The sequence below is a fragment of the Sus scrofa genome, chromosome 2 (genome assembly GCF_054392235.1).
Source record: "Sus scrofa isolate SSC_HxYL_T2T_F1_AM1 chromosome 2, Sscrofa_HxYL_maternal_Yorkshire_Landrace_v2.0, whole genome shotgun sequence".
In the NCBI taxonomy this organism is placed as follows: domain Eukaryota; kingdom Metazoa; phylum Chordata; class Mammalia; order Artiodactyla; family Suidae; genus Sus; species Sus scrofa.
This window is the reverse complement of record NC_139384.1, coordinates 3,228,872-3,250,238: the sequence shown is the minus strand read 5'-3', so window position 1 is coordinate 3,250,238 and position 21,367 is coordinate 3,228,872. Positions and strand designations below refer to the sequence as shown.

The 21,367-nt window shown below is 59.3% G+C and overlaps 1 protein-coding gene across 16 annotated transcripts in view; it reads left to right on the top strand.

Moving 5' to 3' along the window:
* Positions 1 to 19,349, top strand: part of ANO1 (anoctamin 1) — a 155,595-nt gene extending 136,246 nt beyond the window's left edge. For 14 of the 16 annotated variants that reach the window (XR_014836727.1, XR_014836726.1, XM_021082683.2 and 11 more), the window contains 7 exons: positions 308 to 408; positions 1,272 to 1,417; positions 3,622 to 3,774; positions 10,325 to 10,377; positions 11,270 to 11,454; positions 15,823 to 15,928; positions 17,629 to 19,349. Coding sequence is in view for 12 of the 16 variants with exons in the window: in XM_021082683.2 (XP_020938342.2) it covers positions 308 to 408; positions 1,272 to 1,417; positions 3,622 to 3,774; positions 10,325 to 10,377; positions 11,270 to 11,454; positions 15,823 to 15,928; positions 17,629 to 17,877 (993 nt within the window). In the remaining 4 variants the exon portion in view is untranslated. The remainder of the gene's footprint in view (positions 1 to 307; positions 409 to 1,271; positions 1,418 to 3,621; positions 3,775 to 10,324; positions 10,378 to 11,269; positions 11,455 to 15,822; positions 15,929 to 17,628) is intronic. The other 2 variants (XR_014836725.1, XR_014836724.1) reach the window with 1 other exon arrangement.
* Positions 19,350 to 21,367: the final 2,018 nt, after the last annotated feature.

Below are 21,367 nucleotides of genomic sequence, written 5' to 3'. Positions count from 1 at the left end.
AGGTTCTAGGGAGGTTCTTCAGGCCTCTCTCCCAGCTCTGAGGTCCCCTGGCCGTCCCTGGGTCCCCTTGGCCACACGCATCTCGAGTCACCGCCTCCACCTTCAGGAGCCGCCACCCCTCGTGTGCCTTTTCTCTCCCCCGTGGGACGTCAGCCCCTGGCCAGGACCCCCCTACCCCAGCACGACCCCGTCATCACTTGGTCACATCCGCAAAGACCCTCTTGCCGCAGAAGCTTCCCTTCTGAGATTGCGGGCTTGGGAGGGCGGGGCGGGGCGGGGCGGGCTGACGCCGGCTCTCTGTGCGCAGTGCGCCCCCGGGGGCTGCCTCATGGAGCTCTGCGTCCAGCTCAGCATCATCATGCTGGGCAAGCAGCTGATCCAGAACAACCTGTTTGAGATCGGCATCCCGTGAGTAGCGTCTGGCCTCGCGCCACGTGGAGCGAGGGGGGACTTGGGGTGCTCGGGGCGGGGGGCCTTGCGGTGGTCTGGGCGACAGGGGATGCGGGCCAGGACCCGGATGGGGCATCAGAGACAGGGAGGTGGCAAGGACAGAGGGGAGAGGGGTCAAAGCCACCCCCGGAGGACAAGGAGAGAGAGGCCAGGCGGACCCCCTGCTCCCAGGGCTGAGGGTGGGAGGTACCCGCAGGTGCCCCCAAAGCCACAAGGCAGCCCCTGTGGCAGGAGAATGGGGACCCAGAGCCTCTGCCTCCTCACCTTGTGCCCTTCGAGAGTCATGTCCCATTCTCGCCCCAAAGCAACTCAGCCCAGCCAGGCCTCTGACACCCACGGGGCTCTCCCTGTGTCTCAGTTTCCATATGTTGAAATAAAGCCATTACGCTGGAGCCCCTGCCCCTGGGGGGGGAAGGGCAAAGGAAATCATCAGCAGTAGCTCAGGATTTGAAACACCCATCGGGGAGTTCCCATCGTGGCTCAGAGGGTTAAGAACCTGTCTGATATCCATGAGGATGCAGGTTCGATCCCTGGCCTCGTTCAGTAGGTTAAGGAGGTTAATCTGGCGTTGCCACGAGCTGCAGCACAGGTCATAGATGCGGCTCCATCTGGCATTGTAGTGGCTGTGGTGTAGCCTGGCAGCTGCAGGTCCAATTCAACCCCTAGCCCGGGAACTCCTATAGGCCACCAGTGCAGCCCTGAAAGAAAAAAGAAAAAAAAATTACATAAAGCTCAGAGAACTGGAAGGACCCCTTGGAGGTGCCAGACCCCAAGCCCACCTTCGTGGAAAACTAACGGAGGTGACCTTGTGCTTCTTGCAGGAAGATGAAGAAATTCATCCGCTACCTGAGACTGAAGCACCGGAGCCCCTCGGACCCCGACGAGCACGTGAAGAAGAGGCAGCGTTACGAGGTGGATTACACGCTGGAGCCCTTCGCAGGCCTCACCCCGGAGTACATGGAGATGAGTGAGTGGGGGAGAGGGCGTCCTGGGGCTCGCTGCAGCCCCCACACAGTGCAGGAGGCCCGGGCCAGTTGTCTCACCTGCAGCTGTGTCCCTGGACAGGAGGAGGCCCAGCAGGGACACATGGTCCCCGGGGTGGGGCAAGGGAGAGAGGGGACAGGCCGGGTGGAGCCCCCTGACCTCACCTCCTACCGCTCCCTCTGCTCGGGCCGCATCAGCCTCCTCGCTGGTCCCCGAATGCACAGACCTCGTGCCAGCCACAGGGCCTTTGCACCAGCTGCACCCGGAGACCTGCATCCCTCATTGTCTTCCTGGAGAGAGTGCCCCCTCCGCTCAGAATGCCCCCCACCAGAGGGGTCTTCCCGACCCCAGCGTTTCAGAGGAGCAGCCCCCCACCCGCTTTGTGCTTCTCCCCACGGCTGACCTCCCGACCTCCCTCACCCCCCTCCATCTGCCTCTGCGGTTGAATCGAAGCTCTGTGAAGGCATTCCTTTTGGGTGTCTTTCCTCTTCAGTGCACCTAGAACAGGTCCAGGTATACTGTGGGTGCTCAGTATGTGAAACCATATGAATAGCTTGTCCTAAATGCTGGTTCCCGGGCCCGTGCCTGGTCTGTGCCAGTGGGACCCAGGACTCTGCGTTTTTCATGGGCACCTGGGCAAACCAGCCAAGGACTGCTCCGCGGGGTGAGGTTGTCAGGGGCCGGGTGGCCTTGGGTGGCCGCAGCGGTCCTGTTTATTTGCACCGCGGGCACCGCCCTGCCCTCCCCGCCCCGCTTGGCAGAGTCGCCCCCAGTAAGTTGCTCCCAGCTTCCCTGACGACTGTACAGATGCTCAGAAGGAAGACTTTTTTAAAGGAGGCTGTGGTGGTGAGGGCATCTTCTGCTCCTAGAATGAAATCCAGGCTGAACCAGAGCACACAGATGCGGTGGAGGGAAGAGAAGGGCCAGTGGGAAAGACAGGCCCCACCCACACCCTGCACCTTCTGCGCCCCCCCCTTCCTGTCCACGCAAGCGGAGGCGCTGTCCCTCGGGAGCTGGGAAACCCACAGCCTCGGGGCTCAGCAGCCCCAGCCTGCGTCAGCCCCCACGCCAAGCTTAGCCCGCGGCCTCCAGCATCTCCAAGGCCTTCAGGCCAGACCGGCATCCACAGAACATCCCATGGGGCCCCCCATAGGCCAGCGATCCCGCTGGGAGGAGGGCTCACACGGAGCCCCCACCTGCCGCCCTAACAATGGCCACACTCAGCCCGCCGGCCCCAGGGTGACATTCTGACGGCTTCCTTGTTTGCTGCCTGGCACCCGAGCCCCCTTGGACAGGTGCTGCTGTGCAGTTCCCCAGCGGGCTTCCCCGAGACGCTTCCGTTCAGCAGCCTTCCCTGACCTCCCCGGGAGCGGGCCTGTGCTGGCTGCAGCCCCCAAGGCCAAAGGGGCCCCAGGCTGGCTGGTTGACGACAAGGATGATGAGGAAGAGCAAGGGACCCAAGGCAGAGGGCCAGCTTGTCCAGGGCGGTGGACGTGGTCCCCGACCCGCTCCTCGAGGCCCAGTAGAGGGACACACTGCGGGCTATTGGAGAAGCAAGCGGTGATGCTGGCAGGCCGCCCAGGTCCTAGGAAGCACTAGGGCCCCTTCCCAGCCTGGATACAGCGTCCTCATGCTCATGGGCACCCTTTTCCCGTTATTGGTGATTTTTTTTTTTTTTTTTTTTTGTCTCTTTGCCTTTTCTAGGGCTGCTCCTGCAGCATGTGGAGGTTCCCAGGCTAGGGGTCTCGTCGGAGCTGTAGCCGCTGGCCTACGCCAGAACCACAGCAATGTGGGATCCGAGCCGCGTCTGCAACCTACACCACAGCTCACGGCAATGCCGGATCCTTGACCCCTTGAGCGAGGCCAGGGATCGAACCTGCAACCTCGTGGTTCCTAGTCGGATTCGTTAACCACTGTGCCACGACGGGAACGCCCCATTATTGATTTTTTCCGATCAGACGTGTGAGTGAGTACCCGCCCATTGTGCAGGAGGCAGCGCTGAGGTCCAGAGCAAAATTTGGAACCTCGCCCAGAGCCCCCTCCTGGCCCGGGGTCACCAGGGGTCGGGGGGCCTGTCCTGGGAGCATGTACACGGCAGGGCACGGTCTGACCCAGGCGCGTGGGGCAGGGGTCCGGCCGCCCTGGGACGAGGGCCTGTGCTGACCGTCCCCCCCCCCCACCCCGCAGTCATCCAGTTCGGCTTTGTCACCCTGTTCGTCGCCTCCTTCCCGCTGGCCCCGCTGTTTGCGCTGCTGAACAACATCATTGAGATCCGCCTGGACGCCAAAAAGTTCGTCACCGAGCTCCGCAGGCCGGTGGCTGTCAGAGCCAAGGACATCGGTGAGTCCCCGGAGCACCGGGATCCGAGAACCTGCTGGGGACGCGCCTGGTGGCTCAGCGGGTGAAGGATCCTGCATTCTCACTGCAGTGGCTTGGGTCACCGCTGTGGCGCAGGCTCCATCCCTAGCCCAGGAACTTCCGCATGCGAGGGCGAGGCCAAAAAAAGAAAAGGAAAGAAAGTGAGAACGGGCTGGGCTTGGGGAAGGGACCCTGCTCCCTGGAAGCCAGAGGCAGAATTGGCAAAGGGAGGTACTGGGCTCCTCGCTGCACCTGCCCTGCAGGGGGATTCAGAGCCAGGGGTGGGGCTGCAGGACCCCCAGGCCCCTCTACATCCCACCCCGACTTCCTGACTCCTGAAATGTGCTGGCCCAGAGAATGTTCCAGAAAGGGCTCGTGTCTCAGCTAGCTGAGTATGTCCGCAATCCACTGCTCCAGGAGGTCCTCGAGATACGTTTCCTCTTAGGCCGTCCTCAGCATCTCCCCCCCACCTGACCCAGGACAGGTGTGTGGTCCCAGAGCACCCAGCCAGACCAATGGGAAGCTAACGTTAGCTGGTCAACAGGTGCATCTCATCCCAGGAGATGCTGACCCAGGACAGGTGTGTGGTCCTCAGCATCTCCCCCCACCTGACCCAGGACAGGTGTGTGGTCCCAGAGCACCCAGCCAGACCAATGGGCAGATAATGTTAGCTGGTCGGCAGGTGCCTTCCTACAGCATGTATCATTCAGTCATTTAACCGTCACAGAAGAGAAAAGGAAAGAGGGAGCCCCTCCCGCAGTGACAGAAGCGCATCATGTAACTGGCCTGTCGGGTCAGGGCCAAGGTCGGCCCAGGCTCTTTACCGCCGGTCACGGAGGGGCCCCTCGTCCAAGCAGAAGAGGGGAGTGTGGGGGTCACTACATAACATCAGCATAAGGACTAACTTTCTAACAGAGGGCTCAGAAATGGAGCTGATTCCCCGTGGAGTGGGGAGCTCCCTGTCACCAGAGGCGTGTAAGCAGATGAGGGTGCCTGACTGTCCAGGAGCCGGGTCTAGTGGTCAGGGCAGAGCCGGCCCTCACCCTCAAGGCGAAGCCCACCTTATCTTAAAGGGAATCAGCTTAAATCAGGACCCAGTTTTCAGAGTGAAAACAAAAGTCTTTGCTAGGATTTTATCTTGAAATGAGACAGCGAGTTACAAAAGTATGTTCGTTTTACCTCCTATTCCACGCCGTTTTCGTTAGGACAGCACCTATGCTCGTCCTGTGCCAGTTCTTGGAATAAACAAAGATTAGATTGCGTCTTAGGGATGTTATTTGCCATTTTACCAAAATAGGGTTTGCACACCAGCGCACTAGGACATCTGCAGGTTGGGCTTCTGCAGCATAAACATAATCTTGCAATGATGTGGAGCTTCAGTGCCCCTTCCGAGGGCACCTCCCTTGGCATTGGGTAGGGACTCCTTGGCCAATGTGCAGTCTCGGACCCATAGTGCAGCCCCCACCCTCTGACGGCGCCAGGTCCACTGATGCCCCACGCTCCACCCCTGAGAAGCGTGAAATGCACTGTACCCAATGTGGTCTCTCAGACAGAACAGGATGCAATTGCCATTTTCCTGGTTCACACGTAGATATTGGTGATTTCACCTGGTTCACATTTGTGCGGCGGGGTCTGGGGTGTGACCTGCTGGGCCTGAAACCCTTGCTGTCCCACCGGGAGGGACATCAGAGCCCGGCTCCAGTGCAGAGGTCAGAGCCCTGTGTTTTGACACTGTCGTCTCCCTCCCGTGTGGGCGACCCAGTCGGGAGCGACTCAGCCAGCTGATGCTCTCCCACCAGACCTTGCTTAAGACTGAAAGATTGCAGAGTTCCCGCAGTGGCGCGGCGGGTTTAAAATCCTAGGTCACTGCAGAGGTGGAGGCAAGGGTTCAATCCCTGGCCGGGAGCTTCCATATGCCCTTTAAAAAAAAAGGAATTCCCGTTGCAGCTCAGTGGTAACAAACCCAACTCGTATCCATGAGGACGCAGGTTCCACCCCTGGCCTCACTCAGTGGATTAAGGATCTGGTGTTGCCGTGTTCTGTGGTGTAGGTCACATCTCCAATGCTGTGTTGCTGTGGTTGTGGCGTAGACCAGCAGCTGCAGCTCCGATTCGATCCCTAGCCATGTGCCGCAGGTGTGACCCTAAGAAGAAAAAAAAAAATGATTGCAAAGGCCCCTGAGCTCGCTGGCCCTCTGCAGTCCCTTCTGGCCCCAGGGTCCCTGATTCTGCCTCATCTGTGGCTGTGGAGCCAGCTCTTGGCCTTCACACCACGCCCCTAAGGAGCCGGGAGGGCCAAGGCCAAAGCAGTGGGTTTGCTGCTGCGCTGGGTCGGACGCCAGCTCAGGTTTCTGCAGCTGGCCAGAGGATAAATGTTTTTGTCTCTGTGGACTGAAGGGCCGTGTGCCCGAGTCTTAGCGCAGCATCCTCACCCAAAAGCTCAGCTTCTTGCGCGTTCTCCGTCTCACGCTTGAAATGTAAGAGCCGTTTTTGGCTCTCGGGCCATCTAAACACAGGCCGCGCGCTGCAAACACCGCAGGCCGTATTTGCAGGTTCCTCCTCGAGTTCAAGGTGACGTTGAACCCGGGGCTCTCGGAAGCGAGCCATGCCCTGTGCTGAGCATGACCGCAGACATCTCTCTGACATTGAACTTCCTCTGGGGCTTTCGAGCCTCGTGGGGAACCTGAGGCAAATCCTCGGCCCCACTTTCCAGGTGGGGAGATGAGGCCAGGTGGTGGTCGTGCTGAGCTGGAACCAGAAGACACAAGCCCTGGGCCCTTCCCGCACACTCAGGAGGTGCAGGCCTGGGGCCTGGATGGGCGGCCAGGGAGCCCGCCAGCCGCTCCCTGGACAGTCCTTGGGAATTCTGAGCCAGGGCCCAGTGGCCGTGAAGAAGAGCGTGGCCTCCCGCCACTCGTTCCTGACAAAGGCTCGATTCTCAGGCACCCAGGGCCCCAGGCGAGTCCACAGCAGCCAGTGTTTGCTTTGGCATCCTCTGCCTGGCGGGGCCGGGCCAGGCCATGCCCTGCGGTGGCACCCTGAAATCTACAGGCCCACCGGGGTCGAGGGGAGCACCAGGGTGCCCCCCGCTGTCCCCAGCCCTTGTGGACATTGTCACTTCCGCCACGAGCGAAGCTGGGCCCACGTCCTCGGGTTTCTGCTCACGGCTCCTTGTTTGTTCCCAGCTCTCACGCCTCAGCTGCTCGCTTCCTGGTTCCTGTCCTCCTTTCATGGGTTGTTTATGGGTTTTCCTCCACTGTAACCTTCCCATCAAGAGGCTTTTGTATTCCTTCTGTCATCCGTGAGGGGCCCTGAAGGGGCAGAGGGCCCAGGGGCCCTGTGACCTGCACCGGTGGTGGCACAAAACTGCCAGCATTCTAGCTCCAGGCGCTGCGAGTGAGCGGGCACAGCCACCTGCCTCCCTACTGCGACATGTGGAAGTTCCCAGGCAAGGGGTCGAATCAGAGCGGCAGCTGCAGGCCTGCGCCACAGCCATAGCAACAGTGGATCCAAGCCACACGTGTGACCTATGTCGCAGCTTGCAGCAACGCTCAGCCTTAACCCACTGAGCGAGAACAGGGGTCAACCCCACATCCTCATGGATACTAAACTAGTCTGTCTCTTAACCCACTAAGCTACAGTGGGAACTCCCTTATTGTGTTCCTGGAATCTTAGCATGCTGGGAACGGCAGCAGAAGAGGCAGGTGGAATGAGGCAGCTCAATTGGGAGACTTTCATAAAGGAAGCCAAGACACCTCCCAAAGAGCTGGGGCCTTGAGGTTCTCAGAGCAGCGATTCTCATCCTGGAATGTGTGTCCAGATAATTCAGAGGGTCAGGATTCCTAGAGGCTGATCCTTCCAGCTGGGCTGGTGTCCTGGTTTTGCATTTTTAAAACAGGACCCCTTAGGGGTCCCTGGTGGTGCAGAGGGTTAAGGATCTGGCATCACTGCCTTGGTTCAGGTCACTGCTATGGCGCAGGTTCAATCCCTGGCCCAGGAACTTCTGCGCGCTGCAGGAGCAGCCAAAAACAAACCAAAAAAAACCCCGCAAGACCCCGTGATTCTGGTGCAGGGGTTCACACAGAGAACCATCGGCCTGGACATAAAGACCTTGCAGGACCTGTAAGGCAGGTTCAGTTCTGGGCTGTGGATGCTCTCCCTGGCCCATCTTTCTCCCACCGCCCCATTCCTGTTTTCTGTTGTCACCTCTCTCGGCCCATTGAGCCGGTCACCTGGGCCAAGCCACAGACACATTTCCCCCTGCTGAGCTCGGGGGGCCGCCCTCAAGGGAGCCCCCTGCCCAGAGACCTCAACTTGCCCAGCTCACCAGCACCCAGCGCACCCACTTAGAGTTCTCAATCTCAGACCCCACAGGGCCAGGCAGGGCTGTACGAATGAGTGGACACGAGTGGACATGCAGCACACAAGGAGTCTTGTTCAGGTTCCCTTGGAACGTCTCGCCTGCTTGGATATTTTGTTTGTTTTTCCTTTTTTGGCTATCCCCCCCACCCCAACATCTGGAGTTCCCCGGCCAGGGATCAGACCCGAACCGCAGCTCCCACTAACATCAGATCCTTAACCCACTGTGCCCGGCTGGGCATCACACCTGCATCCCAGCAGCACTCCAAAGATGCCGTTGATCCCGTGGGGCTACAGCAGGAACTCCCCACTTGGGTTTTTTGTCCCCCTACTTCTGTGGATTCTGGGTCCTGATAAATACGTTTCTCTAAGTCAATCCCGGTGGAAAAAGGCCTCCAATGCAGAGAACAGAACTGCAGTGCAGGGTATGGCCTGAAGGGGGCGCCACTGCCAGCCACCGCCCGCTGTTTTCATGGAGACTGCCCGCCCACCGCGGACCGCACTGAGGCTCTTTCAGAAGCAGCCAGTCGGGCTTTTTAAATACATCATCATTTTTGTAAGCATCCATCAACATTTTTTAAGTAGCAGCCAAGCTCCATGAAACACCCCTACGCCTGGATGTGGCCCGAGGGATGCCGTTTTGCAGCCTCTGCTCGGGGTATGAAGTGTGGCTGAGGACTTTCTACGCTCATGCAGTCACTCAGCAAACACCCAGCAGCACCCAGGAGCGATGCAAGGATGTGCGGTGCGCAGCCTCCTGGGAGCTCCGGGCCTCCAGAAGGGTTCCCAGCCCCGGAGACAGCCAGCGTGAGAGCCGCAGGCCGTGCTCGGCGCTGCTCTTGCCAGGAAGCTCACCTTCACCCCGCGTATTTCCTTCAGCGGGGACGCGTAGGGCGTGTGGATCTAGTGCCCTGAGCGCAGGTGCCCCGGGCCGCCCTGCCCCGGCCCCAGCACCAGTCTCGCGAGAAGACCCAACACACCCGCGATGAACGTCCCGTCTGGGGTTAGGTGGTACCCGGCGAGGGCGCGAGGGCCGCGGATGGGTGGGAAGATGGGCCCTCCTCCAGCCCAGCCCCGCAGAAGGGTCTGCCGCAGACATGCGTGCTGTCATCGAGCGGTCTCCGGCTGGCGCTGACCTTGGGTGCCGGGTCTGAGCCTGTGGTTTCCAGCTTCTGGGCCACTGAACTGCTGTCTTTGCAGGCCGCCTGCATGCATCCCTCAAACGGGCACTCGGTGCCAGGGCAAGAACCTTGCTCGTCCTAGGCAGAGACCCCCACCCTGCCACAGTCTTCCCGACTGGCCTTCGTCCCCTCCTGCCCTTTCAGAGAAGTGCTGTGGTCACCATCTCACATCCAGCTGGAGGCAGGGAGAGAGAATGCCTGGGACAGGTTCCGGCCCCAAATCTGCTATGACGTGTGCCTGGCCTGATGCAACGTGGGCAGGGGGCAGAAGGGGGCGCTGGGCCTCTTTCCAGGAGTGGAGGCATCAAGACCCTAAGAGTAGGGCCAGCCCTGGGCCCACAGAGAGCTTCCTTCCTGGACCTGCTGTTTCTTTTCTCTGCTGGGAGGCGGGCCCTGGGAGCAGCGCGTTTCCCCAGCTGCTGCCCGTGGAGGTGTCCAGACGGGAAGTGGTTTGCCCGGCCCTGCTGTCCAGACATTATACCCAGGACGTGGTCCTGGCCTCACAGCCGGGTCCTGGACGTGGCTCCTTGACGCCGGCCCTGCACCTGACCCATCCCTCAATTCAGTTTTCCTAGCCCTGGAGGTTTTTGGACACCTAACCTCATGAGTTCTGTCTCCAGCTGCTGCCGCGTGGGCTCTTTGGGACAGGAGTTTCTTCCAAATTGAATCTTTGTCTCTGTAGAAAAAGGTTCCCTCGAAACCAAGCAGTTTATGTAGCTTCTCAGGGGACTCTTCAGAACCTTTAGGGACCAGATGTTTTTCCCCACGTCTTTGAGAGGCTACAGTTTGCTTTCAAACAGCTGATGAGCCAGTTCAAGCTGTGGGCTCTGTTGTCAGCCAGGTCCTTCCTCAGCTCCCCGTTACCACGTGTCTGACCTGCCCCAGAAAAGGACCGGGGTGGGGGGGCCCCTGCCAAGGCTGGGCTGCCGTCTGCCGCCGGAGTTGATGAGCTGGGACAAGAGGGACTTTAAAACTGTATTTTCTTCCCCCCAGGGATCTGGTACAATATCCTCAGAGGCGTTGGGAAGCTTGCCGTCATTATCAACGTAAGTGACGGGATGTCAGGACCTGGGCCAGGACACCTGGCTGAGCGGCCGCGCGGCTGGGTGCCCCTTCCAGGGAGCTGGTCTCTGCCCCCAGTCTCGGGAGCACCTCCTATTCACAAGGGGCCCTTGGTGGTTTGAGGGAGTGCAGCGAGTGCTGGGCTGGAACAGCAAAATCTCCTCGACCTTTCTCTACAACGTCCCCTGAGAACAACCAGCAGCAACAATACATCTCTTGAGCATCTAGAATGTTCCAGGCCCTTCTATGCCCTTTCAGTGCATCCACTCACTAGTGTACCCCCAGGGCCCACGGAGGCAGGGGGTCGTTGCCTCATCTTGCAAGTGAGACAGCCAAGGCACAGAGAGGCCAGGCGACTTGCCCAGGAGTGCACAGCCAGCAGGAGCAGAGCTGGACTTGACCCCGGGCCATCAGGTCCCTTCTCTGATTCTGGCCTCACAGCACTCTGCCTCGGGGGCTGCTCCAGAATAGGGTGTGCAGGCTCTGAACTTTAGTCTAGAAAGCACTTTCTCTGTCTGCCTCGTTCTCTTTCAAACAAGCCAGGAAGGAGACGCACCTGGAGTGGGCATGGTTAGCTCTGTTTGACAAGAGAAAACGGGGCACAGAGAAGTCACCTAAGTTATCTGGGGCCACGCAGGCTTGGGGAGAGGCAGCCTGCCTTGTCCCCAAGCCTCCTTGCTCAGGGGCGCTCGGGACCCTGGAGGGGCTGGCAGGAGGTCCCCTGGCCCTCCGTTCCCTTGGTGCGCGAGGCCCTGTGGTCGCACTGGCCAGCTTGGGTCACATGGCGGGGCCCCCAGCACCACCCTGGCTGGGGCGGGGCATGTCCCTGTCCCCGGCCAGCCGAGGCCGCGCTCACCCCCGCCCTCCCCGGCTCAGGCGTTCGTCATCTCCTTCACGTCCGACTTCATCCCCCGCCTGGTGTACCTGTACATGTACAGCGCGGACGGGACCATGCACGGCTTCGTCAACCACACGCTCTCCTCCTTCAACGTCAGCGACTTCCAGAATGGCACGGCCCCCGACGACCCCCTGGACCTGGGCTACGAGGTGCAGATCTGCAGGTACTGCTCCCCGCGACCCTCTGGGAAGAACCAGTTTGGGGGGCTGTTGGGAAAAGCCCCGTTCAAGCCAGGATTGTTTCAGGGCGTGTCGCAGGACCTCTCAATCTTGCGTCAAGAAAAAAAAATGATCCCTGAGGTGGGGGTAGGAGGTGATGTACTAGTCCTTTCAGGTAAGGAGTCCGCGATCGCTTCAGGCATGGCTGGATCCAGGGGCTGTAGTGTGCCATCAGGCCCCATTTTGACACTGCCTCCCAGTTTTGCACTTCTCCGTGTTCACGGCATGTCCAGGCAGGCAGAAAGGATTCCCCAGCAGCTCTTGCTTTATACCCTTTCAGCTCAGCAGTCCCAGCAAGAAGAGTTTCTCTTTCCCACCAGTCATCAAAGGTCCCAGGATTGGGTCTTGCTGACCTGTCTTGGGTCACAGCCCCATCCCTGAAACAATCACTGTTGCCAGAGTGGAGAGTGGGGCTCTTGTTGGTGGGTCTGGGTCGTGTACCAGGATGTGGGTTCATGGCCCATAGAATGGAGGGCATGCCAAGGAAAACTGACTCAAAGAAGGGCTGATGGATGCTGGGCAGGCAAGAGCGACAGAGGTCCGAGAGGGTCCAACCTGCGGGGCTCCATCTGCTGGCCAGACACTCAGGGCATGCAGGGAGCACCCCGGGAAAGACAGGCGGTGATGGGGTGGGAGTGGTGCGGGTGAGGGGCAGAGCCAGGCCTGGCCATACTCTGTGCACCTTCCATGGGCCAGCCTGGGTTGGGGGCTGGGGGTTCAGGAGTGGTCCCTGCTCTCCAGGGACCTCAGGCAGGGGGCCAAAGCAGCAGAGACAGATCCATGTAAAGGGGTGAGCGTAGCCGGAAGCCAGGGGAAGGGTGGAACCAGTGGGGGAGCTTTCCGGGGGAGGGCAAAGCGGGCAAAAGCAGAGGTGAGAATCCGGCTGTTTGTGGGTGGGAAAGTGCAGCCCGCTCCGGAACGCAAGGTGTCACGGGCAACCCCGTGGACAGGAAGACTGAGGAACAAGCAGGTGCGCAGCATCCCAGGTCGGGAGACCAAGGACCATCATGTGACTGGCCGCTGGCCTAGAGATGAGGCTGAGAGCAGGGAGGCAGACAGCGTGACCACAGCGTGCCTAGGAGCCGCCAGCAATCTGAACTGCTTCCAACCCAGCAGATTCAAAAGACCAAAGACTGCAGGACACATGTCATGAAGCCCTCATAAATACCTGCTTAGGGCGGGTGTTTACTCCAAGCCTCGTTACTCTTCCTTTGCACATAGTTCTGTGAAGTTCCCCTAACTGTCTCCATGCCCTTGACCCGGTAGCAGGGCGTGGTGAAGACTGCTGGCGGCCAGGGTACTAACAGTAAGAAGCAGTGGCATGGGACTGCAGGGGGAAAAAAAAAAAAAAAACCAAGAGATGGAAAAACAGCACCGCCCAAGGTCATTGGACCAGGCAGGCAGACCTACCCCGCGTTGGTGCTACTGATAACTTTGCGACAGCAGACGTACCCAGTTGACCTGAGTGATTCAAGAGAAATTGCAAGGTGGGCTGGGTGTGCTGTGTCAGCAGGGACCGTGCCTACTCTGGGACCCGGTACAGGGGTGAAAAGGAATGAGCTAGAGCCAGGCCTGCCACGAGAGGGGGCAGGGGACACGCAAATGCACTGCACGGCACCACCCGCTTCCCACTTTTCAGAATCCCACTCGCAGCGCGTTTCCGTGCCCAGGGACGCGGGCAAGGACATCCCAGGAAAGGCCCAGGGGATCTGCTCTGACCTCCTTGGGAAGGTCGGCCTGGGGAGCTTGGGGTCAAGGGCAGGACGGTCCCTCTGCAGGCACGAGCCCCAGAGACCCCCAGCTTCCAGTCCAGGACCCCCCGCTTGCCAGCCGGCGCTGCTTTGTTTGAATTTCTCATGCCAAGAACACAATCAGGCCGACCTATTTCACTCAAAGTGAATTTCAGAGGAAGAATGACTCAGAACAAAGAAGGCAGGGAGATAAGCGGTCATTTTATAGAAATACCCTCTGAAACGTCAGTGTCAGCATTTACAGGGCAAGCGCTGGTTTTCAGGAATCAGGCATCCAGCCCCCGGAAGCGGCACCCTGTCCGCGCGTTGGTCGGGAGTCCGGGCCCCTCAGGAGGAGGCAGGGAGGCAGGGCAGAGACCCCGTTTTTAAATGAGACCGTTGTTGCTTTTGTCCCCTCGGAGACAGAAGGCTGTGTGCCAGCCAACCCTGCTCTGCAGGATTCGGGCTTTAGCCAGGCCCACCCTTCCTCTGGCCACGGTGAGATGCTGCAGGTGCTGTGAGCAGCTCCACTGCGGGCCGCACCCACCTCAGGCCGCCTCCCAGGGGAGCTGGCTCTGGGAGGAGCAGCACCCAGCGCAGAATGGGGCAGCAGGCATGGGAGGGGAGGCTTAGAAGAACTGAGAGCTGCAAGCGCTGCTGGCTACCCTTTCTTCCTGCACTGAAACAGGCACTGTCCCACTGTGTTCACAGCCACCCCCAGTGAGGGCGTTAACCTCCCAGGGGACCAGGCAGGCCGAGCACAGAGCTAAGCAGGGAAAAACCATAAGATCATCTCTGATAGAGGTCAGTACAGGCAGTGGGGGGTGGCCTCTGGACAGGTCTGTAAGTGGGCTTTGAAGGGTGCATAGGAGTTTGCCAGGTGACCCAAACACATTGCCCGGCATCCTGGTGCGGATGGCCTTGAGCACAAAGAAGGAGGAAAAGGTGTGTGGCTTCTGAGGCTGGGAGGACAGGGGGTGGCTGTTCCCAGCAGAGATCAGGTTATACGAGTCTGCCTCCGGGCTCCGCAGCTGGCACCAGAGTGTGTGTTCCCAGCTGGATCCTATCTCTGGCGTTGGCAGCTTAGTGCTGAACAGGCCCTTGGAGACTCCGGTCCAGCTCCCTCAGACACAAAGCTCTGTGGGTGAGGGGCTCCCTCTGTCCCCCCGAAGCTCCACCCCCTGGAATAGGGCCTGGTGTGCAGTAGCTGCTCAATAAATGCTGCTGCCAGGGCTCAGGGAGGGAATACCACATGGGGGGCCCAGAGAGGCCAAGGCATGGCGCAGGGACACACAGCAGGCGGGAGCGGGCCCTCTCTGGGTCCACGCCAGGTCTGTGCCCACAGAGCCAGGTGGCTCTCCTCCCTGGTCTGCCCCCACCAGGCCTCAGCTTTCCAGTGACCAGCGGACCCCACACCTGCAAACCCCCTGTGTGTGACTTTCTCAGATGACTCTGGGAAAGCTGTCCCAACCCAGAGGGCATCTGCCCCGTTTGGGCCAGGCGCCCCAGCATTCAGGGCAGACGGAACCCAGGCTCTCGGCCTTACTCTGCCCTCACACCAGGCATCTCTAGGCCCCTGAGGAAAAGGCAGACCCCCCCCAGGAGGCACCCCCCCAACACACTCCCACTGGATAAAGGACACAGGTGGGACCCTGGGGCCCGGGGCAATGAGCGAGTTTGTCTCCCAGTGGGAAGTCATGGGCAGTGTCCAGAGGTGATAAAAGGAGGGCTGGGGGTTCCCCTTGTGCCTCAGTGGTAGCGAATCCGACCAGTCTCCCTGAGGATGCAGGTGCAATCCCTGGCCTTGCTTAGTGGGTCAAGGATCCAGCATGGCCGTGAGCGGTGGTGTCAGCCGGCAGCTATAGCTCTGATTTGACCCCTGGCCTGGGAACGTCCATATGCGGCAGGACCGGCCCTGGGGGAAAAGACGAAACGGAAGGGGGGCTGGTATTTACGATGTGGGGACAGGGGTAACAGCCTCAGTCGGGGGGGGAAGGGAAGTGCCGGAGAGGGCTGGGCCCCGTGGGACAGTTGCCTGTGGCCCTGACTGCACCAATTGTACACGAACCTTGTACACAGGCTCCTTTGAGAAAACGTTTCTTTTCCCAAGTAGTTTCCCCCGCAGAGAAGGACGAGGCTGCAGAGGTGGTTTTCAGACTGGTTTCACGGCACGCAGCCTGGAGCTTTGCAGGTGGTGGAGGGTGGGGTGACGTGACAGGTTTGGGGAGCCCACCCCTCTTCAGCCGGGGCGGACCCCCCTCGCCTTCTGTGACCTCCTGGAGTCTTAGATGGCACTTCTTTTTAAAGACGGGGCTGCAGCACCTTCAAAGGTTTAGAGCCCCTGGACAGGAAGGTTCCAGAGCCCCCTTCCCTGGGGACACGCCCTCGGGCCTGCCCAGCCCTGCGGGAGAGCCCCTGCCGTGGGAGCGGGCTGGGCAGGGCGTCCCCCTCCAGGAAGGCCACCGTCCTGCAGGCGCCCAGGGTTCCGCTCAGGCTTTCCTGCCGCTCGCTCAGCAGCCCCGGGGCGCGGCCGGACCCCGGTTCCTCCTGAAGATCCACAGGACCCCCGGCCACCCCTTGCAGGTACAAAGACTACCGGGAGCCGCCGTGGTCGGAACACAAGTATGACATCTCCAAGGACTTCTGGGCCGTCCTGGCCGCCCGGCTGGCCTTCGTCATCGTCTTCCAGGTGCGAGGTCCCCGCCTGTTTGCAGACCGGGGAAGGGGCGGGATCTGGCCGGCGTCGGGGTGCCAGACACCCTGCCCTGGGCACCCGGTGGAGGGGAGGCCGTGGCGCCCCCAGGTCCTGTGCACATGAGTGAGGGGCGGCGGGGCGGGCACAGCGCTGGCGGAAGGACCTGGGCCCATTCACGGAGGGCAGGTCTGGCTACCGGTCGGGGTCTTTATGGAAGGAGACCCCGCCAGCTCAGTCTTCACTCTCCCCGTGTGGCAGGAAACGTCCCCCAGCGAACAGAGACGGGAGGGCAGTGGGCTCCGGGCTGGCGACAGCCCCGCTCCCACCAGCCGCCAGGGGACCAGGCCCCACATGGCCCAGTCTCCGGCGGGGGCGGGCCACCCCTGAGGCGGGAGTGATTCCCAGTGGACGGGACCCCGGGCTGAGGACCCAGGCTGGCAAGAGCATCCACACCACGTGGGCCCTGCTGAGGCTGTGCTCTGCGGAAGCCCCTAGTACCTGGGATCCAGAGAACCAGATTCAAGCCCCAGCTCTGCCCCTGTCTCACAGTGGCCGGAGGCAGGGCTTCCGGCCCCGAGGTTCCCACCTGGCCCCGGCTTTCTGTGACCCTCTGTAGTGGATCCAGTGCTTGGGGCCCAGGGCCCCAGCCGCAGGGCCTGAGACGAGGCTTCTGGTGCCGGCAGCTTCCTGAGGGAGGGGCCCGAGAGAGGGGGCAGCTCAGCAGGGAGGGGTCTGGGCTGGAGCCTGCATCCCACCACATGGGTGCACCCGCCTTGAGCAGAAGAGTGCCCTTTGTCTGCCCACGTGGCTGGCTGTTGGCAGCGGGGCCGTCCAGGCGCAGAACAGGGACGTGAGAGGAGTGGCTCCCTAGAGACCGGCAACCATGCGCCTTAGTGGCCAACGCTGGCCGCAGCCGGGGGCTGGGAGCCCCACCCAGACAGGTGACTGGGGCGGGGGCGGGCACAGCACCCTCTGTGACAGGGCGACTGACTCAGCCACTCCTAACAAGTGCTCATCGGGCACAAACTTACAAACTGAGATTTCCGTCTTTTCCATAAAAGCTGACTCATTTGCATCCTATGCCACAGAAATGTATCCAGGGAGGGGGCAGAGTTCCAGGTGAGGCTGGGAGGCCTTCCCCCGGGCAGAGGGTCTACGGGAGCTTCAGAGGCCGTTTCCCTTAAAGCCTTAGCACTTGTCATACTTGATGTGTGTAACACAGTCAGATCTACTTTCTTGCTCTCTTTTTAGGGCTGCACCCACGACATGTGGAAATTCCTGGGCCAGGGATTGCATCCCAGCTGCAGCTGGGACCCACGCCAATCCGTTGCTGTGGCAACAGCAGCTCCTGAACCCAGGGAGCCCGGCTGGCGGTGGAACCTGTGCCTCCACAGCCACCAGAGCCACTGCAGTCGGATTCTTAACCCGCGGGGCCACAGCGGGAACTCCCAGGTCCTTTCTGAAGCCTCCCAGCGCAGAGATTCCGAATCACTCAGAGGCTTTTCCGAGGAACTGAGCTCAGGTTCTTTCCAGAAAGTCGGTCACCGTTTCCGGAGGGTCTGCTGGCTGGGCTCCTCCTGCCTCGTTTATACCTTCGGGGAAACCGAGGCCGGGGGAGGGGTGCCGGTGGAGGCGGGAGCACTTCCGGGGTGCGCCTTGCCCACGCCCACACGCCCACTCTGGTCTGCTTCCAGAACCTGGTCATGTTCATGAGCGACTTTGTGGACTGGGTCATTCCAGACATCCCCAAAGACATCAGCCAGCAGATTCACAAGGAGAAGGTGCTGATGGTGGAGCTGTTCATGAGGGAGGAGCAGGGCAAGCAGCAGCTGCTGGACACGTGGATGGAGAAGGACCGGAAGAAGGCAGAGCCCTGCAACAACCACAGCCCCAGCCCCCCGGCCCGCCCCGCCAGCCCCGACTTTTCCGGGGGCCCCCTGTAGCTGCCAGGCAGCGCCTGCAACGCACACCTGCCCCCAGGCAGGCGGTTTCTCCCACCCCCCTGGCTGGTGGCTCCTGTGTTTGTCTCCAGCCTGGGAGACCGCCTTCTCATAGGACGTTTCTCCGTCTTTTTCTGTTGGTTTTTTTTTTTTTCTCTCTCGTCTTTGCACAAAACCATTAGGCAGGGAATTCTGTTATCGTTGGTATTCAAGGCTAATCAAAATCATCGCTGGGGACAGGGTGACACGCAGCTGATGCAGGCGCTATGCTTGAAGCCCGGGGTCTCCTTGGCACTCGGAGGCGAGCAGCAGGCCCCCAGAAGTCACCTTCCTTCATCCTCCTGAGGCCTTAAGATGCGAGGTGGCACCCAAGGCGTTGGGCAAAGGCCCGTGTGACATTTGAGGGTGAACAGAAAAACAGACGAGGAATAAATGATGTGGACACCGGTTCCAAAAGGCGTCACCTGCCTGGAGGTTGGGAAAGTGAGATTTCCAGCACCTCTTCCTTCCACGGGTTCCGAAACCCAGACATGGGTCGGAATGAGGGGTCCCCTGGCTCGGTCCACTCGGATGGCCCAGGGGCTCTGAAGTTCCTCTCGGAGAACTAGAGGGGTGCAGGTGTCCTGAGTCAGGCGTGACAGGCACCTCCGGGGGCCCCACCGTCAGCCACACCCCCTGCCACCACCGGGGGTCAGGAAAACGGGCAGTGAGAGGTTGTGACCTTGGCGGCATTTCTGCAGGCGGCTTCAGGGTTTCAAGAAGTCTTCAGACTTCCGGGGGTCCTTTTGCAGCTTCAGAATATTTATTGGTTTTTTAAAAAATCAATTCTACAGTGGATTTAAGGGGTTTTTTCCTGTAGCTCAAAGGTGGAAGGCATTTATTTTATTAGCTAGCCAAATATCATTGAGAGGAATTTAAAATACTGTTCCTACCAAAGATTTTTATTAATAAAGGCTTCTATTTTGGTAACACTGCTCTATATTTTTACTTACAGGACTGTTACTATTGGACAATTATCATTTTAAAAGCTTTTAAGAAAATCACATCTCCTAGATGATAGGAATGATAGAAATTTGTAGCCTAATCAGGTATCCGAGGTTTCTCAAGCACCCAGAAAAACGTACAAGAAATATTTCACCGAAGAGAAGGGCGAAGACAGGGTTTGTCTTGAACATGCTGCCAGTGAGGTGCTGGCCTTCCCGTAAGCAGCCAGCTAGGAGAAAGTCTGTGGGTGTCATTGCAGATTTTCATTATTTGCTAAAGTCATGCCGTCCAATGCTTCTCCTTTCTCTTGTACAGTACGTAGTTTGAAACGGGGGTTTTGTACATAAATATTCTATTAAAAATTAGGTGACTACCAAAAATCCTTTTATGGAAACCATTTTTTTAAAAAAGTGAATGTACACAGACCCACGGAGGCCCGTGGTGGACCATTCCTCTGAATAAATTTGGATACATAACACTTTCCTCTCAAACCCTGTCCGCGTGACTTTGCCCAGGAAGCTGGGGGGGCCCCCCCCGGGACGCCAGTGTCAGAGCTACAGATTCAGGAGGGTCTCATGACCCCTCCATGTCCTGGCGCCTTGCACGCGACTCCTTCTGGATGTTTCGGGGACTCTGTCCTTGCGAGGACGTGCACGTGCCGGGTGTGTGTGGATGTGTGTGGGGCTGCGTGTGCATCCATGTTCTGTGTTGTCTGTGCGTGTGCACACATGTACACGTGTGTGGGAGGATGGTAATTGTGGTCACACCTTCCCAGCGGCCTCTCCCGCGATCCCCAAACCCCAACCCCTGGTCCCGCCCACAGAGACTATTGAGGATTTGGTGGACCTAAAATGTCCCCCAAACCTTTTGGGGACCATCCTAGGGTTGCCAGGGTTTTCGTTTGTGCACGTGGGGGCGCTTTTTCTTCAGTCTGCCACCTGTGATCACCGTCATTTCGTGAAAGAGACTTTTTCACACAGCGCCAGGGAGGGGCGCCCCCTCGTGTTCGTGCTCCTGTGTCCCCAAGGAAATCCCACAAACCCAAGCTGATGAGGCCCTGGCGACTCCCCAGGGGTCAAGAAGATCCTACTAAAGCTGCCACTTCCTTAGACCTGATGAGGGCAGCTTGCAGGGTCAGCACGGCTGGAACCCCTCCCCTCTCATGGGTCTCCCTGGGGCCTTAGATCTTTAGCCCCAGTGGGTAGATGAATAGATGGGTGGATGGACGTTTGGATGGATGATGGATGGATGGACAGATAGGTGAGTGGATGGATGATGGATGGATGGACGGAGGGGTGGGTGGATGGACGTTTGGATGGATGATGGATGGATAGATATGTGGGTGGATGGATGATAGATGGATGGATGGATATGTGGGTGGATGGACGTTTGGATGGATGATGGGTGGATGGATGGATGGATGGTGACAACTGGGCCTTTCTGCCTTTGAACTGAGTGGACCTGCCGGCAGAGATGTTGGACAAGGTAAGGGATTCACGGGAGGTAAAGTCTGGTGCCTTCTGGACCACAGATATGTCCACAGCAAGCATCCCACGCACTGCTCACGCACAGCATTTGACAGAGAAGCAGTTGGCAAAGTACCTCTGATGCCTGGAGACACAGACTTGGTCCAGCACTCACATATCAGCCTGGTTCTCTAGGACAAAAGGCAGCCTCAGAGATACTGAGGTCTGACTTCCTGAGCCCTGCCAGGTAACTTATTTAGTGTGTCCGTCACACACCCCTCCCCTCCTCTATTTCCACCCCACATTTGTGTGTGTGTGTGTGTGTGTGTGTGTGTGTGTGTGTGTGTGTGTTCAGGGCCGCACCAGCAGCATATGGAGGTTCCCAGGCTAGGAGTCAAATCAGAGCTGTAGCTGCCAGCCTGCGCCACAGCCACGGCAAAACCAGATCCAAGGCTCATCCACAACCTACACCACAGCTTGTGGCCACATGGGATCCTTAACCCACTGAGGGAGGCCAGGGATCGAACCTACATCCTCATGGATACTAGTCAGGTTCTTAACCCATGGAGCCACAGTGGGAACTCCCTCTCCCTGCCACACTGTTTACTGTAGTATGACATACAGAAAACTGCCCAAATCTTGGATGTACAATCATTTCCACAAGAGCACACATTCTGTAGCCAGGATTCAGAAGCTGAACGTCCAGCATCCTGGAAGCCTCCTCTGCGGCTCCCTTCTGACGGTCCTCCTCACCCAACTCTAACCCGGTTCTGACCCTCTGTCCAGACTCCCAGCTGCAGGAGTGTGTGCCTGGTTTGCTTTGTGGGTGGTTGCCGCCATCTGCTGGCTGCCTATGGGAGCTGCACTTGGGGAAGGAAGAGACCACGGCCAATGGGGCCCGTGTTGGGATTCTGCTTGCTGCTCGTGGCAAATGACCACAAACTTAATGGCTTCATACGCCAACGTATTCTCTTAACAGTTCGTGAGCCAGACGCTCCACACAAGCCTCAAGGGGCTAAGAGGACCCCCGTGGGCAGGGCTGG